At 47.8% G+C, this 17087-nt stretch overlaps 1 protein-coding gene across 1 annotated transcript in view; it reads left to right on the top strand.

Moving 5' to 3' along the window:
* Positions 1–17087, top strand: part of EPHB1 (EPH receptor B1) — a 443566-nt gene that overhangs the window by 127269 nt on the left and 299210 nt on the right. The window contains exon 2 of the mRNA XM_003895080.5: positions 3213–3277. Coding sequence (XP_003895129.1) covers positions 3213–3277 — 65 coding nt within the window. The remainder of the gene's footprint in view (positions 1–3212; positions 3278–17087) is intronic.

Genomic DNA, 17087 nt, shown 5'->3' with positions numbered 1-17087 from the left:
AGAAGTAAAGTTGATTCTTTTATTTGCTTCTGGACTGTTTTCCTCGCCACCATCTTCTGCCTGCTCCCTGCTCCTCCAACATGATCTTGCTGTTGGGTTGGGGGATGCATTATTCTGGGAGCTTTTGTGGCTTCTTGGCTTTATGAGTGAGGATCCCACTGCTGCCCAACCCCAGAGCTTCTTCAGAGCCCTTCAAAAGCCCAAGTCGGCCTTGTGGTCCATGTGCTGAGATTTCAGGCTGTTGGTGTCAGGGTGGGAAACTGTGTGACTTGGCAGAAAGCACTGCAGCTTTCTGTACCCCAATTCCCAGCTCTGCCGCAGGGACTCAGTTGCCCCTGTTTCAGGCCCTCCTGGCAGAGACATTTTAATAATCATGGAGATGAGTTTCTACAGAGCTTCATGGAGTGTCTTCTGAGAAGTGTATTATGTAAATTTGGTGTGTCATGATGATCATTATTAGTGCTGCGAAGTGGAGATGGGAGGAGGGAGGGAGAGCTGCTCCAAGCAGAGACCAGCCTCCCCAGCTGTCAGAAGAACTGGAGACGAAAACAAACTTAAGAAACCTGCTCCAGTGCTTATGTTCCTTCAAATGTGCATGGGGCACGACTCAATCCGAACACAAACTCACATGGGTAGGAAAATGCAGCTTTCTTTATTTCATTTTATGCCTGTTCATTTCCAGTTTGAGCCCCTGTTTCGCTGGGGTAGCAGAAGTGCTATCTGGGTTACAAGTAGGCCCATCGTGTTAAGCTTTGGAGGAAGGCGCTCCCTGGCTCTGTTGGCTCCTGTCCACACAGGCACTTGCTGAGATACCCTGTACCCCACCTGAACCCTGCTCATATCCCATGCAGGTCACCACTGGATGCCCCCAGGTCCCCCTCATTAGACCCACTCAGGCCCTTCAGCCCCCCTGCTGTCCCTGAGTGCCATGTTAGTCTGGCGGGGCCATTGGCCACTCCCTCACCTCCCTAGGATGCTGAATATCCAAGCCCGTGTCCTGGACAGGCTCTCAGCGTTTCTCCTGTGGAGTGGGTAGCTCTTTGGGATTGAATGAGCAATGAGAGCATAGGAAGACCCTTTCTTCCACACAGCTCCCCATTTATCACTTCTGTTTTAATTCCCTTAGTCCTGCCCCTTAGGGTGGGTTTCTCTGCAAACTTTTGGTTTATGACAGGGTTCTTCTATTTCATAATGGGCCCAAGATTTTGTGACTCTGCATTGACATCTCCTCCCTGATGCGGTAAGCAAGGAGTAGCTGTTCTCATGGTGATGGGAAGGAGAGGCAGTGGGAAGGACAAGAGGAGAAAAAAACCCCAAACGATGCATCATTTATATTGTACCCTTCCCTGTTTGTTGAGTAGCTATGCAGCTGGGAGGCGCTGTGTCTGTTCCCTTGATACATATCCTGGGAACGCAGGTGGCTAGGACACCATCACCTGCCCATATAGCACCATTGTGTAAATTTTTAAAAGTGCCCCTCTGCAACAATTGGATATCCACATCAAGAAAAAAGTGCATTGATCCTATACCTTCCACCTTATGCAAAAATTAACTTGAATCATAGACCTAGGTAAGAGAAAAAAATATTTGCGACCTTGGGTTAGGCAAAGATTTTTCAGACACAGCACTAAAGTGTAAAAGAAAACAAAATGATAAATTGTACTTCATCAAAATTAAAAACTTCTGATTTTTGAAAGACACTGTTACGAAAATGAAAACATAAGCCACAGACCGGGAGAAAATATTTGCAAAGCATGTATCTGAAAAAGGAGTTGTATTCAGAATATATAAAGACCTCTCAAACTCAATAATAAGAAAATAATCCATTTAAAAAGGAGAAAAAGATTTGAATAGACACTTCAAAGAAGATTTATGGATGACAAATAAGTATGTGACAAGATGTTTAATACCATTCGCCAGCAAGGAAATGAACATTAGGACCATAATGATATAGCACTACACACTGATTAAAATGGCTAAAGTTAAAAACAAATGACCATGCCAAGTGTCAATGAAAATATGGAGGAACTGGAATTCCCATAGACTCTCACAATAATAACCCCAAACTGAGAACAACAGGTGAATGAATAAACAAATGGTGGCACATCACACAAGAGAGTATTACTCAACGATAAAAAGAAATTAGCTATTGGTATACACAACAATATGAATAAGTCTTAAAATAATTATGCTGAGTGAGAGAAGCCAGATTTGTAAAAAATGGCGTATACTATATGGTTCCATTTATATGAAATGTGAGAAAATGCCATTTAATCTACAGTGACAGAAAGCATATGAGTCATTGCCTGGGACAGGGACATGGTGGGTTAGGAGTAGGAGGAAGGAAAGTATTACAAAGGGACTAAAGAAACTTTTGGGTATGATGAATATGTTTATTAATTTGTAGTGATGGTTTCACTGGTGTACATATATATCAAAATGTGTCAAATGATACATTTCAAATATGTGCAGTTTATCCCTGATGGCTCCTAGGAGCTCACAGCAGCATCCAGCTGTCTGTCTTTCCTTTCCTGTGGCCAGAGGAAGGAAGGTAACCATCTGGCTGCTGTGGCCACCCTTGCAACTTCATCACCTGCATGGTAGGCTGCTGGGATGTGAGATGTGTGTTTGTGTTCTATGTGAAACCTTTGCCAAAGCTATGTGAGCCCTTTGGAGTTGATGGGAAGTCACCCAAGGGTGTCAATATAGATACCTGATGGGGAGGCAGAGGAGAATGTGTGGAGAGGAAGGAGGGCAGACAGATGAGGCCAGAGAAGCCTCACAATGGGGAGGAAGAAGGCAGAAAGAGGTGGCCTAGAAAGGCCCGAGGAAGGAATTAAATTTGGCTACTTGGTCAACACGGCCCTGGTAGAATCTCTGGGAAGAAGCTAGGTCTTGGGGGTAAAGTGGTGGGTGCACAGATGACTTCATCCAACACAGGAGCCTTGGGGTCACTGGGGAGACAGCACTGGACTTAGCGTCAGACCTGAGGTCTGTATCAAACTTTGCCATAAGCTGCATAATCTTAGCAGGCTTCTTTTGCTATCTGAGCCTTGGGCTTCACAGAGGGGCCTGGGCTTGAAAGTGCACAAAGCTCCTTGTACTACTGTCATTTACTATCACAAACAACTTCATGATCTTGAGGGCCACTGCATAGCAATCCTTCTGACTCATGGTTTTTTTGTTTATTCTTTTTTCTTTTCAATCTACAGAAACGTTAATGGACACCAGAACGGCTACTGCAGAGCTGGGCTGGACGGCCAATCCTGCATCAGGGGTGAGTATCACACCATTCGTCTTTCAGTCCTGCTGTGAGTTCCTGGACCCATACGATATCTAGGAGAGTAGAGACTACCCAGAGCAGTACCTGTGGGGAATGGAATACAGGTGTGAATGGGTGTGTCCACTGCCCATCCATGTAAAGACAGCACTGGGGGTCTCAGGCCTGAGCTGCTGCCTTGTGTGGTGATGTAGACCATCTCTTGACACAGTCGTTTCTGAAAGCTGATACCTAGACAACTGGGGCCATGGCTGTGTGGGGATGGGGGCAGGGTGGTGACACTGAGGCAGATCAGAGATCTGTGATGCCCAAAGGGCTGCAGCAAAGGCAAAGACATGAGGGAGGAGGTAGAGTTCAGAATGGCCAAGGCTCTCTTTCACCTAGACCTTGCCTTGGAGAGACAGTCATGATTTATTTGTATAGTGTTCATGTACCTGGTCAACTACAAAGATAGATTATCCTTGAGGAGCTCATGGCCTCTTGTGGGAACCAGTGTGTGACAGTGGAGATCAACAGGCAGGTGTGGGCACAGAGTTGGGAATGAGAAGCCATGAGGTTAGACAAGAAGCCTTTATAGACAAGGTACAAGCAAGCTGGGTTTTAGAGCATGGGTAGGAGATTGACAGATGTTGTACCGAGAGCCTGGAAAGATGTTCTAAGTAGGAGGAATACTGGTTGAAAGGGATGATGAGATTATGAAAACACATAAGAGGGAAGAGTCTGTGTGTATGGAACACAGCATGGTGTCAGTGCTGCTGAGATGGGGCTGGAGGGTAAGTTGGAACCTGGAATGGTGGTGATGGACTGTGACTGCCATGCTGAGCAGGGAACTTGGATTTTATCCCATAGGTAATGGCGAGATCCTGAGCAGGAGAAGGAAATGGTCACATTTGTTGACAGAATTGTAGAGAACAGTTAAGAGAAAAGCATTTAAGAGGCTCTTTAAGCAGTCTTGGATGTGACAAAAGAATCAAGTTAAAACAGGATATGCAGAGGCTAGTTTGAGAAAAGTTAAGGAGGACGAATTGGCAATGGATGGACTATGGCAGGAAGGAGAGAAAGATAGGGGAGGTGGAGATGATGTTCATGTCCCTGGCTTGGGCAGTTGGCTAATTTCAGAGCTTAATCATGAAGGGAGAAGGCAAGAGGAGGTGAGAGTGGGCTCTTCATCCCAGCCAGTGGGTGATGTCTGGCTGGGACAGGGTGGCCCTAGGCCTCCTCATCTGTCCCAGACCTTCTCTCTGCATCCTGTCCCTGTAATCTCTATACCCCATGAAGGATCTCCAGCATAGCACTTCATCACCATGCCCTGGTTCTGCTGCAGGGATGGTTCTATTTGGGACACTCGGGTCACAGGGCAGACAGTTATCTCACCTGTGCATTCTCCACTGGGTTCTCACGGTTACCCTATCCCAGCATTTGAAGAACTGCATTGCTCGAGGCATAAGCATCATGCCTTGGAACAGGGAAGCAACGTCCAGAATGAACTGGCATTCCCTAAAGCGGGGAGCGGGCACAGGGGCAGAGCCTGACCACACTGAACAAGTCCAAATCATGCCAGAAACACTGTGGGCAACCAGGAAAACCTTCCCACTTTTACTTGGGACTTTATGTAAAGCTGATGAGGCAGCAGTTTTTCCATATCACCTGGATATTAGGAACTTGCCGTCTTTTACAAATTATGTTATTGTTTGAAGGCTTGTGTGTTTTTACAAGGCCCTGACATGATTTATGGTTAATTTTTCCCTTGGTTTTTATACACAACACCTGTTTTCTTTATACTTCTGATATCCTTTCCCAAGGAAGATTCTCCTTGAGGGAAACATTCAAAGGCAAGGCATGCCCTTTAGAGACAGCAGCTGCCTGGGCTCTCCCTGTTTGCCCTCCCCACTTGCTACCAGCATGCTCAGCTGCCTTTCCCCAGCACTCATTGTGAGGCAACACACAGCCAGGTCGTTCTTCTCCTGGTGCCCCGAGTAGCTTCTGAGTTTGTCTAGTTTACAGCAACTGGGGGAGGGTCAACGTGGCCCTTGGTCTGGGTGGAAAAGGAGGACTCAAGGACTATGCTTCCATCCCAGGCCTGCTTGTCTGTTTCCTCCGTGCTCTTCCGGGACAGTACCCTCCAATTCTGTGAACACACCAGTATCTGGCTCAGACTCACATGTCTAACTGCCACTTCTTTCACTGGATGCTCATGGGCATATCAGTCTCACTTCTTTCACTGGATGCTCATGGGCATATCAGTCTCAACGTGGCCCAAGCAGATCTCACCCCCTTTTCCTTTCCCCACCCACACATGTGCATTCTCTATCCAAATCTTAGCACATTTATAAAGGCCAGAAACCAGAAGTGATTCTTGACTTCTCCTTTTATCATCTTCAGATCTCTGCTCGTGTCCATCCTCAGGGACATGCTCTCTGCATCCCAGTCATGTTAGAGTCCCCATCACAGGTCTTCTCAGTGCCAGGGAGCTTTACCGATAGCACAACACACAGTCCCAAAGTTTACATCTCTCTGTGTTAGAATTTGATTCACTTCTAGTCCCCCTTCAGCCATATTATAACCTCCAGGGTGGCCAGGACTCTGTGCATTTGTTCATCATTGGCAGCTTACACCTAGTTCACTACCTAACTCAATGTTTCACTGTTGAAAGTTTCTGACTTGAGCAAGTGGGTGGATGATGGTGCCATTCTTGAAGTCAGAGGACACAGGAGGAGGAGTATGCTTGGGTGGGAAGAGGATGAGTCAATCTGGGACCTGTCAAGCTTGAAGCGTCTCTGAGGCACCCACGGGAAGGTGTGCCGTCAGTATTTGACTTTGGGGCAATGGAATCAGAAGGCGGCCACATGTCAGTGAGATGGGAGCCTGGGGCGTGGCTGCAGTCTCCCAGGGGAGTGTCCACAGGGGAAAGAGTTGAGAGCTTTGGATGGATAACCTGCACTGAAGTGCCAAATAGAACCTGACATGCAGACTGGGAAAGAGTGGGCTAGGAGCAGGAGAAAACCAAGAGGAGGTCCAGTTTTAGAAGCCAGGAGAAGAGTGTGTCAGGGAGGAGGGCACAAAAGTGGCAAATGCCTCTGGGTGTTAAACATTTCCACTGGGTTTAGCTGCCAGAAACCCTGAGGTTAAGTATACAGATGGTTTCAGAGGGGCCCAGGGCGGGAAGCCAGAAAGCAGAGAGGTGAAGAGTCAGTAGGAGGTGGGGCAGTAGAGACAGCAATTGGTAAGGGGAGGGAGGACAGAGCTTGGTAGATGGAGGGAACAAGGGGCTGTGGGCACATTTGCCTTTCCCAGGGAAACGGCTCTTTTCCTGTTGAAATAGTAAGACACAGATAAAGGCGCCTACGGAGAGCTGAGAGTGCTCAGTTTTGACATGACAGAGCCATGAAATAGAAAATTCCTCTCAGCTTCGTATCTTCTCTCTGGGTTGGAAGTGAGGTTTGGAGGGTGAGGCATGTGGAGTCTGGGTAGCAGGTGTTGAGAGGGCACAAAAGGAACTGCTACTGAGAGCTGCAGAGAGGCTGGCCGTGTTTTGGAGGAATATAGCCAGGAGTAAGAGCTGGATTGTGGCTGACAACTGTGCACACATGAGGATCCTGATCTACAGGCCTCCTTCAGCTGCCTGACTGCCTGGAAGAGCTGTGGTAGTGGGATCATCAGAGTTCTGGTTGCACAGGAAAAAATGGCGGGACTGAAGGGGCCAGGGACTGAGGACGCTGGCACCTTATTTCATGACATCTATCCCACAGGAAGGAGAGTGAGGCCAGGAGGACTGGTGTGACCAGCCCAGAGGCCCCAGATGTAGGTCTCAATGAGGCTAAAGAACAGATGTGATGGCATGGCTGGGACTGGAGGAAGACCTGGCACCTTGACATCAGATTTAAGACACACAGAGCTCTTCCGGGTGATGAAGAGGCTCTGAGTGGATCACCGTGTGAGCTGCTGGAGCAGAGGAGGATGAACTTCATGGCACTGAGGAGCTCAGGTGTTTGAGAAGCCAGGAGGCTTGGGAGAGCAGGAGTTCACCTTTTTCTGAGACCTAGTGTGGAGAAGATTGGGGAGGGAGATGGACTGTCAGCCCAAACAGGAGGGAATGTCCTCAGATTGTTTCTCTGCAGTCAGGACACCACGTGTGGATGCTTAAGGTGGAGATGGTGGGTGGCATTGTTCTGGAGGCCTCAAAGGAACTGGGTTTGCCTCATCCAGAGGAGTCACACAATGCTGCCAGGGGCCCAGCTGGCATTGCAATGGGCCCCATCCACAGTGCATAGCCTGTGTGGCAGGCTTCCCAGACCCAGACAGAGGCCAAGGGACTCTTCCTTTTATGGGGCTTTGTGTGTGCCTTTGCTGCTGTACTTGAGAACTACTAGATATAAGAAGGGGTTGGACCACTCACCTACACAAAGCCCACAGATCATTCCCAGTTTTATTGTTGGAAAGCAATATTACATGGCAAAACCAGAAAGTGTTCCCAGATTAAAATTGCTGCTTTATAATCTATTGCAGCACCCTGCCTTTCATTGAAGGCCTTTAGGTTTAATCTAAATCAGGGGCTACCTGGTGAACAGAGGAAAAAGGTAACAAACACATTTACAAAGTAACAAATGCCAGGGAGAGGCTGAGCTCCCACTAACGAGCTATCCCAGGGACTGTCACCACAACCCCTGGTGACCCTTTTTGGGATGGCTTCTAGCCCTGCCCTGAAAGATTCCCTAACCTTTCCATTTCTGGACCTCTAGGCAGTGGGGAGTTCAGAGAGGTCCCGTGGATAAACACTCAGTGCCGTGCCCAGCCATGGGTAGTGCTTTGTAAACAGCAGTCTTTCTGGTTGCACCTCCAGTTCTGCTGCAGTTCCTGGATGCTCCCTGGCCTCCCTACTCTGTTCCTTCTCCCCGACACTCTCTCTCTCAGGTGTCAACTTTGTTCTCAGCCCCTCTGGGATGCTCCTGGATGCTCCTCCCACCATGGCTGGGGTGGGTCCCCCGTTTATTTAAGCCTGGGGGTCTTGGTACCAACCTCTAACATACTGTCCTTCACTCTGTAAGTTAAATATCTGTTGATGTGTCAGTCTTTTGCACTGGTCAGAGAATGAGTGAGCTCCCTCTCTGTGTCCCTGGTGCCCAGCACCAGCCTGCCATAGGACAGGATCAGATTAATGTTTTGTTGACTGACTGAATAAATGAATAACGATCATTCTTGATACTTGTCTGTATCTCCAACCCAGACCCCTGAACTTAGGAGACACTCAGTTTAGGTGTACTGTAACCCAAATACACTGTAACATGTTTGTCGTAGGCCTCGTAACACCCAATTGGTGGTCAATATCTTTTTAAAGAGCATAATTATTGATGCACATGGAGCCACTTCTCCTGAGATAAACATGATAAAGGGGACCAGGACAGGCAGAAGAAAGTCCCCGTTGCTTTCAGCCCCCGGCTGTGATGGATTAGAAAGGTAAACCTAGTCCCTCTGATCAACAGGCTTATTTAACTTGCTTGTTGGAAATCTCAGTCCAGAGTTCTTTTACTTTTGAAGTGGTTGGCCAGGGCTCACTGGCCATTTGTACCTGGGCCGCCATTGGCCTCTGTGTGTGTAAGTTTCTGTGTTGGTGAGATGTGTGGCTTATGTGTAAACATCTACCTGAGTTCTTACTTTCCAAAAAGTGCCGTGAGGGCTTCCAGTCTCCACCTCCTTCTGTGCTGTGCTGTGGAACCACCTTCAGGGCCCATGGCGTGCTCTGTTGACTACTGTAACACTGGCAGATCTTCACCATAGGAAGGGGGATGTGATAGAGGAAAAACAGGAAGGAAGTCCAAAGCCAAGCCTCGTGAACCTTCAGGATGAGTGAGCTGGGCTCATGTGTGCTCCGTGTATGTGTGTGTGCATATATATATCTGTAGAAATGTAAGTATGTGTGTGTGCATGTATATATGTGTGTATATATATTTGTGTGTATATGTATACATGTGTCTATATGTATATGTGTCTATATATGTTTGTATATATGTATATATGTGCTATGTGTCTGCATGTATGTATACATATACATGTGTATATAGTGTGTATATATGTGTATCTGTATATATGTGTATGAATGTATATATGTATGTGTATATATGTGTGTGTCTGTGTACATATGCTTGTGTGTGTGTGTGTGTTTGTATATATGTATGAAGTTAAATTAGCTGATCTCACCCTGTGCTTCTGTAAGCAGTTCTAGAGTTCTGGAAACACTTTCAATAATGGGAGGATTATTAGACTGAATGGAGAGCTTCAGAGCAGGCTACTGTGAAGGGAACAACATGTATTTGAATGTCTGTGTTTGGTAATTAACTCCTGATACGAAATGCATGCCCATGAGTACCGGCGCGCAGGCCGAATGCACAGCTGCTGCTTGGTTGTTTATGTGTGCGCTGTCTAGGCCATTTGGCAGTCCCTGGCTGTCTCCTCAGTCCCTGTCAGATCCCCCACCAGCTGCCCACCTCAAGTGACTCAGGAAAGCACACTCTGAAGAGAAACTCACTCTAATAACACCTCATCCATTCCAAGGCCAAGCAAAATCAATTACAATTTATCTGGTCTGATGGGTAAGACCTTTATGGAGAAGCAGTTAAGGCCTCAGGTCCTGGCATCAAATAAACTGGCTATTTTTCTGGGTCTGCACTCCCTGCCTGTGTGATCTTGGGCCTGTTATTTAGACTCCTTCGGTCTCAGGTTTCACTTCTGCTCAATGGGGTAAGGATGATAACTCTGTCATATATGAAACAATATCAGTAAAAAGTTTTCCTTGATAAACACTTAGGAAATGTTAGCACATCACTAACCCTCTGGAGGGCTGAATTTTCTCTTTTCTTCCTCTAATGATTCAATCATGCTTATTAAGACAGAAAAGCCTGAGCTAGATTAGAAAAATCCAAGAGAAATTTAGCTCTGGGCAAAATGGTTTTGTGAATGGAAGTTCACCACATTTGAATTTCAGGACATGCCAGAGGCAGAAGGTCAAAAGAAGGTAGTGGGGCTGGCCATGATTTCTCAGACAGGCACCACTGAATGGGGACCTGGGAGCTTTGGACCTGAGTGCTGATTGCTGGAAGCTATTCTCATTCTATGCTTTAGTATCTGTCAGGGCTTTTTGATGGCCAATGACAGAAAAGCAAAGCTCAGTCTCGAAGGATAGGTTGGCTCATGAAACTGAATGGTCCAGGGGCTGGTGTGGCTTCAAGTTTGGGTGGTCATCAATTGATCCCTCCTCCCCACCCTCTTGTTTTCTCTCTTTTCTCTCTGTCTTCCCATTCTTTTTTCTCCTCCTTCTACTCCCACAGTGTAAGTTCCATACTGGAGTTCTTCTTGGTCATAAGATGTCTGCCTGCAGTAGCTCTAGCCCTTATAGCCTCTTTCATCTGTATGCCCTGGAGAAGAGCAGACATCCCGTCCTGGGTCCCCCAGCAAAAGCGCTGGAATTAGCTCTGAGTGGGCCTGGCTGGCTTGGCGTGAATCCTTCTCATGCTCACTCTGGACCATCCCCTGGGGAGGAAATTGACACTGAGGTCCTGTGTCCATTCCTGTGTTGTGGAGAGCCTACTGGAAGGCCAGGGAGAAAGGCAGGAGAGAGTAACAGAGGGAATCAGGATATAGGTAACAGAAAGATGGACTAGGTAGGAAAAAAAAAATCTATTACTGTATGACAGACCCTAAGTGCCTTATAGCCAGGCACACATTAATCCTCACAATAGCCGCATTTTACAGATGAGGAAACTAAAGCACGGAGCAGCTTGTAAATTGCCTAAGGTCTCATGGTGAAAAAGTGCCAATGCTGACCTTTAACTTCCTGGAGGCTGGCTCTCCTGCCAACAATTATGCTCCACTGTCTTTCCCAATGAAATGCTACCCACCGTGGTATCTTCAGAGGCTGAGTTCCAGAAGGAACTCCCAGACTGAGCCTCCTTAAATTTAGGCTCAGTCAGTTTGCAAAAGGTTTTTTTTTTTTTTTTTCTTCTCACAGTAAGATACATGGGTGGTATTCTTTCTCTGAGCTGTTCCCTGGGAATTAGAACCACTTTCTCAACAGAGAGGCCCAGCCTCCCCTGCTGTTGGGCCTCTGACCTCCCTGTTCCCTCCCTCATTCCCTCCCCTCCTATTCCCTCTTCAGGTAAACCACTGAGATAAGTCGGAGCTCCCCACCCTAGGCCTCCCACCCACTCTTTATCTTTTTCTCTCTCTACCAAAAGGCCTGTAATTAGGAAACATTAGCAGGCTCAAAACAGCTTTCATACCTGAAACATCCTCCATAATTGCACTCAGCAGAGCTCTTCCCTGGCTATTAATGTCACTTCTATGAAGCAATGAGGAACAAAACACCCGAGGCACTTAAAACATTTTTTATATAATATGCATCTTTTAGGAATGGAAGTTTAAAATCACCTGCCTGACAGAGACAGTGATAGACAAAGGCTTGAGGGGCTCGGGTGAGAGCCAGGAAGCAGGTCCTCCTCCAGGAGACGGAAGGCGGCGGCCACGAGATTCAGATGCTGCTCTGGGAAGAGACTCCAGGGCCGTGCATGGGTGGACCTACCTCAATGGATCCCCAGGGGAGGAGAATTGGGCCAGATGAACAGTGAGGCCACTATTCTGCCTGGCTTCATCGCTTGTGGTTGCCCTCATGGGGCTTTCCTATGAGACTGTTTTTGTGGACATGTGTATGCATTTAACAGAAAGGTGAATAGGATGCCACAGATGACCCGTGTTGTAGAGTAGAATGTCAATCATTATACCGATTGCAGAAATATATTGGATATGACTTTGTGTGTGTGTGGTATGGGTGGGGGGAGGGGAGTGGACGGGGTGGGGGAGAGAGAGAGAGAGAGAGAGACAGAAGCTTCTCTAGCTTGCTGTATTAAACAACTTTGGGAGTTGTGGTGGTTCACCAGAACCTTACTGTCTGGCAGATTTATTTTCTTGCTCTTGGAAATGGCTCATAGACTCATTCATCAACACAGCAGAGACATTTCTGTCCACAGACTGTGGGAGGGAATTCCAGAGGTTACCCAAGCCCACCTTCCCCCTCTTGGAGGAATGCTTAACCCTTGTTGGTCCAGACAGGTGTCTTTCCACTTCTCTAAAACCTTCCCCAAGAGGACAGTTGCCCCACTACGCCCTTTGTCCCAATCTTGGAAACCTTTATGCAACTAGCATGTGAGCCTGAGGACTGACCCTTTGATGACAGCACTTATCAAATTGAAGGACAAGTGGCTCTCCAGGGCAGGAGAGGACACAGGGCTCCTGACGCAGGCACTGGGTTGGAACTGAGGAGGGTCAGCATTGCCCTGACAGCCTGAACTCACAGCACTCCCACTGGTGACCTTGGTGAAGGAAAGAAACGTATTATTGGGAAAGACAAAGCATTAGAAGGAGAGTGAGGATAAGACGAACAGGAGGAAAACAGGTGAAGAAGGGAGGATCAGGGTTGTCAGAAGATGAGCCTGGTTCCCAGAAGGAGGAACTTATAGCCTCTGCAGGAACAGGGCAGCCTTGGGATGTTGGCTTTGGCCTTACTTCCAGTTATGTGCAAAAGCGTTAGAATAAGTTGGCCAAAATCCCACTATACTTTCAGTAGTATGAAGGATCATGTCCAGGATTTGGGATCTGATGTCCTGGACTTATTTGCATTTTCTGTTAAGTTCTTCAACCTCTTTAAGTCCATATGCTGCCTTTATAACATGGGTAATATAAGATCTTATCTATAGCGTGATTGGGATTACATTGTGTTTACCTTTGTTTGTAAACTGTAAGGCTCAGTGCAGTACCACTTACCCTGACTAGTACTAGTGGTAACAACGGACTCTTGTTCGAAAGACCTAACTTGCATGGGATGAGGGTGGGAAGTGATGAAGGAGGGCCCCTGGAGACACAAGATCAGCATGGTAGGTTGTGATTCTCACATGAACAATGTCAGAGAGCACACCCTGTTATTAATATCAGTGTTATTATTAATAATGATAACTATTACACTAATCGTCACCATTAATTATATACCAACGGTGTGCCAAGCATTAAGCTTTACTTGTATGACCTCACTTCTCACCGGGACACTGCAAGGAAGGAAGGTGGCATCTCTCCCATTTCCAAAGTTCTGTTTCCAAAGAGCCATTATCCAAAGTTCCAGGACTGGGTGGGGGTGCCTCTGAGACTGACCCTAGGCTTGTCTGACCACAAAGCTCACTTTTGTATCTTTGCCCCTCAAGGAGTGTGAGGAGACGAACTCAGACTCACAGACTGTTGAGAAACCAGAGAATGGAGCTGCGGTGGGGAGGAGTGGGAATGAGGAGGGGCAAATGTTCAAAAAGAAAAAGTGTAGCTTTTTAAAGTAGCAAACCAGTGAGTTGTGCATGTGATAAGCACCTGATAAATCATTTTTTAAAGTAAGCTCTATGGGGGGAGGTAGAGGAGGTGGTTTGGGGAAGTGTGGGGTTGGGGGACCAAACAGCAGCAAGTCCAAGAGGAACCTGGAGCAGGTGAGCCCTGGCCAGGGATCCTCAAGAGGATACAGGTGGTCCATGTGTATGTCCGGGTCCAGGCAGTGACAGAGGAGCCCAAGAGGATTCCCTCCCACCCCCTAGGTCCTGACAAGTGTTCAGGAAGTGAGAATTGCTGGGAAGGGAAGGGAGAGCTGTGAGGGGCTCCAGAGATCTCCTTTGTCTCATCCATTGTCCTCAGTGCCAGTGGGGCTGAATGCACCCCTCCACCATTTGAGACGCTGCTCTGCCAATAGAATGGGGCTGGGGTCCCATCGTGGCACATCCTCATCTCCATGCATGCTGTCCCACTTGTTGCTCTTTCTAGTGGAGATAGGCATGTCCAATACATTTCCCAGTGTCGCGAAGGACAGCCTACATGACAAATGTAGGAGTCAAGATTCTGACTTATTTGCTGATCAAGAGCTTTGCCTTTAAACCAATGTGGCAAATGGTAATGGTCCACGTTTGCATTTAGGTGCAAGCAGTTCATTATGTAACAAGGCAGGGGTGACCCAGGTGAGTGGTACCTCAAGTGATGGGCACCTGTGTATGGTTGGCCATATCTTCACAGGGCTGACTGTGGGATGCAAATGCAGGGAAGGCCAGACTGATCTCTGCCATTTGGAACAGTCCTGGTCCCAGATGAAAGTAATGGTGGCCCCACTGTGTGCATTGCTGGCCTGAGCATAGCTGTCATGAGAGGCTTAATATGGGAGCTGAATTTTAAAGGACACATTGGAAAAATCAGAGTGTTTCTATTGGGGTTAACCAGGGGTTGTGTCATTTGAAGAATATTCTTGCACCTGGGAAACCAAGTCCAGGAGGCAAAGGAGTGGAATACTTTTTCTCAATGGAGGCAGAGTTCTCTGCAGGCTTCTTAGGGCCAAGCTTCAGCATCTAAAGTCCCAGGAAAAAGCAGTCCCTGTAAGTGGATCACACATGGTGGCCACATTCCCACCCAATTGGGAGAACACACAGGATGTGGTGGGGGTGTCCTCTCTTGAGGCCAGATGTGGCTTTTTTTCACCCAGAGGCTGGGAATTGCCTCCATCCTGAGAATGGGAATGAAGCCAAGAGCTCCTGCCAGAGGCCCCGCCCCTTCCTTCTCCCATGGCTGGCTCTCTTGTCTCCAAGGCAGCTTTGGCTGGCCCCAGCCAGCATGGCTCATGCTCAGTCAAAACTTCCCGAGCTCATGGAATGAGGAGCCCATTTCCTTAGCCTGTAACCCGGCATGATGGGCCAGCTTGAGGCTGGCCTCTGCTATATGTTCTGAGTAGAAATCCCTCCAAGCTGAAGGGAAATGCCATCAGTCTCTCCCAGGAGTGACTCTCTGCTCCTCTATCAATGGAGTCCAGGCCTGGGCATAGCAGTATTAAGCAGCTGGGGCCTGGGGCCTCCAGCTCCCACCCCTGCCTTGTTCTACAAGGCCGTGTTGGGCAGCAGTGAGAACCACATTCAATCGACAGCTTAAGATAATCACATGTGTGAGGCACTGCAATAATGGCAGCTGAATACCCTGCCGCCGTTGCCATAGTGACCAGCCAAGCACTGGTTCCCTCCTTTTTTTTTTTTCCTTTCTTGTTTTCTGGACCTCCTTGTTATAGGGCTGGCTGGTGGGGTGGGTGATGAGTTGGGGAAATGGGAAAGGAGGAAAGGGGGAGGAGAGACCCAGGAGGGGCAGCCCATTATACTCTCTTTAAATACCCCAGCTGGAGGTATTTTAAATCTCAACAGAGACAGAGAGAAACAGTGTCTTAATCCCTAGCTCCCTGTGAATTATTTAAAGGGATCTTGTCAGAAGGATGAATTTGTCACTGTTGCAGTGTCAACAGCAGCAGCAGCTGTCATAATGGCTGAGGACCCCACTCCAGGCAGGGCCTGGTACGAAATACTGCTGCCTGCTGGAGGTTACAGTGGCCCAGGGGCCTATAGATAGGGAGCCCCTGCCCAGACCCAAGCCTGCAGTATTTTCCCTAGCATGCTGGTAGAAACCTGGGTGTGAAATATGCCAGAATGTAAAGGGGTGTGCACCCTTCAGACCTCGTGCCCTGCTGGCCTTGCCCTCTAGTAGTGTGGTTCTATAGTCACAGGGTCTTTAAGCAGTGGACGGAGCTGACCAGCGCTCACACAGCTTTCCAATGGTATGCATACCCAAGGGAGGGCCACGGCCAACACCTCAGCTGCCTGCACTTGCACTTGCACACACGTACACACACGCGCGCATATATCAGTGATAGATGCACAGGTGCTGATGGACAGACAGAAGAGTCTTAGATCATACACATCACGGAGGGAGAGAGGACTTCCAAGAAAAAAATAACTGATGTGCACTCAGAGAGAGGCTAAGTGTGTGTCCCCAGAGGGCAGATATTCATGATAACTGGCTCACAAGGGGCTCTCACTGGGGTTTAATTACTTTGCAAGCTTAAGTCACATTTGATCCTCACAATTGCCTTATGAGATAGGTACTATTAGGTACTATCCCTGTATTGCAGAGGAGGAAGTCGAGGCTCAGAGTAATTTAAAGACTTGCCCATGGTCACACAGCTGGGTCTGGTGGACTCCAGATCCTGTGAACTTACCCCCAGCTAAGATGGGGATCCCCATGATTCTGGGTTGGGCAAGGTTAGAGCAGTGCTGTTTTTAAACCCCCATCCCTTTTTTGATCATCACAAAAACCTCCTTCCTAGCAATCTGAATATTCTCTGCTTGGGGACATTTCCTCCTCCTTGACCTTGTTGCAATATTGTCTGCATTTCTCTACCATCCAAGATTCTGTGGAGCTCTGCTCTTAAATATTGCATTGGGAAACAATATGTATATGTTTGTGATGTTACAGTTATGTCCCTCACCCCCATCCCCTTGCTGTGATGCATTTCCAGGAGGTCATCTTTGCTGTGAGTTCACAGTTTAGGGATTTCATTGCTTTGTACTGCTACAACATGGAAGCCCTTCCAAGGCACTGGGCTTTCAAAAGAGTCCCCAACCCTGAGCCGGTCACCTTTCTCAATGGAATGCCACATCAGGCCATGGTAATGAATGGGGGATGGGGGAGGGGAATTCCTGTCCTCTCAGCCCAGCACGTCTGGGAGGTAAATCAAGCATATTGGAAGGTAAGCTGGTGCTCGCAGCCCTCAGGGGAGCCTTTGAGTAAATCCCTGCCTTGGTTGGTTGGTGTACTAAATGGTAGATCCCTCTGGGCTTGTAGGAATTTATGCCCCACGGACCACATTTTACATTTTAATTAGCCCTCTAGCTTGTCTAATATCCAAGCTCTTTCAGGCTTAGTCTAC

This window comes from Papio anubis, chromosome 2 (genome assembly GCF_008728515.1).
Source record: "Papio anubis isolate 15944 chromosome 2, Panubis1.0, whole genome shotgun sequence".
NCBI lineage: Eukaryota > Metazoa > Chordata > Mammalia > Primates > Cercopithecidae > Papio > Papio anubis.
The sequence above is the reverse complement of the archived record's forward strand: the minus strand, read 5'-3'. Positions and strand labels throughout refer to the sequence as shown.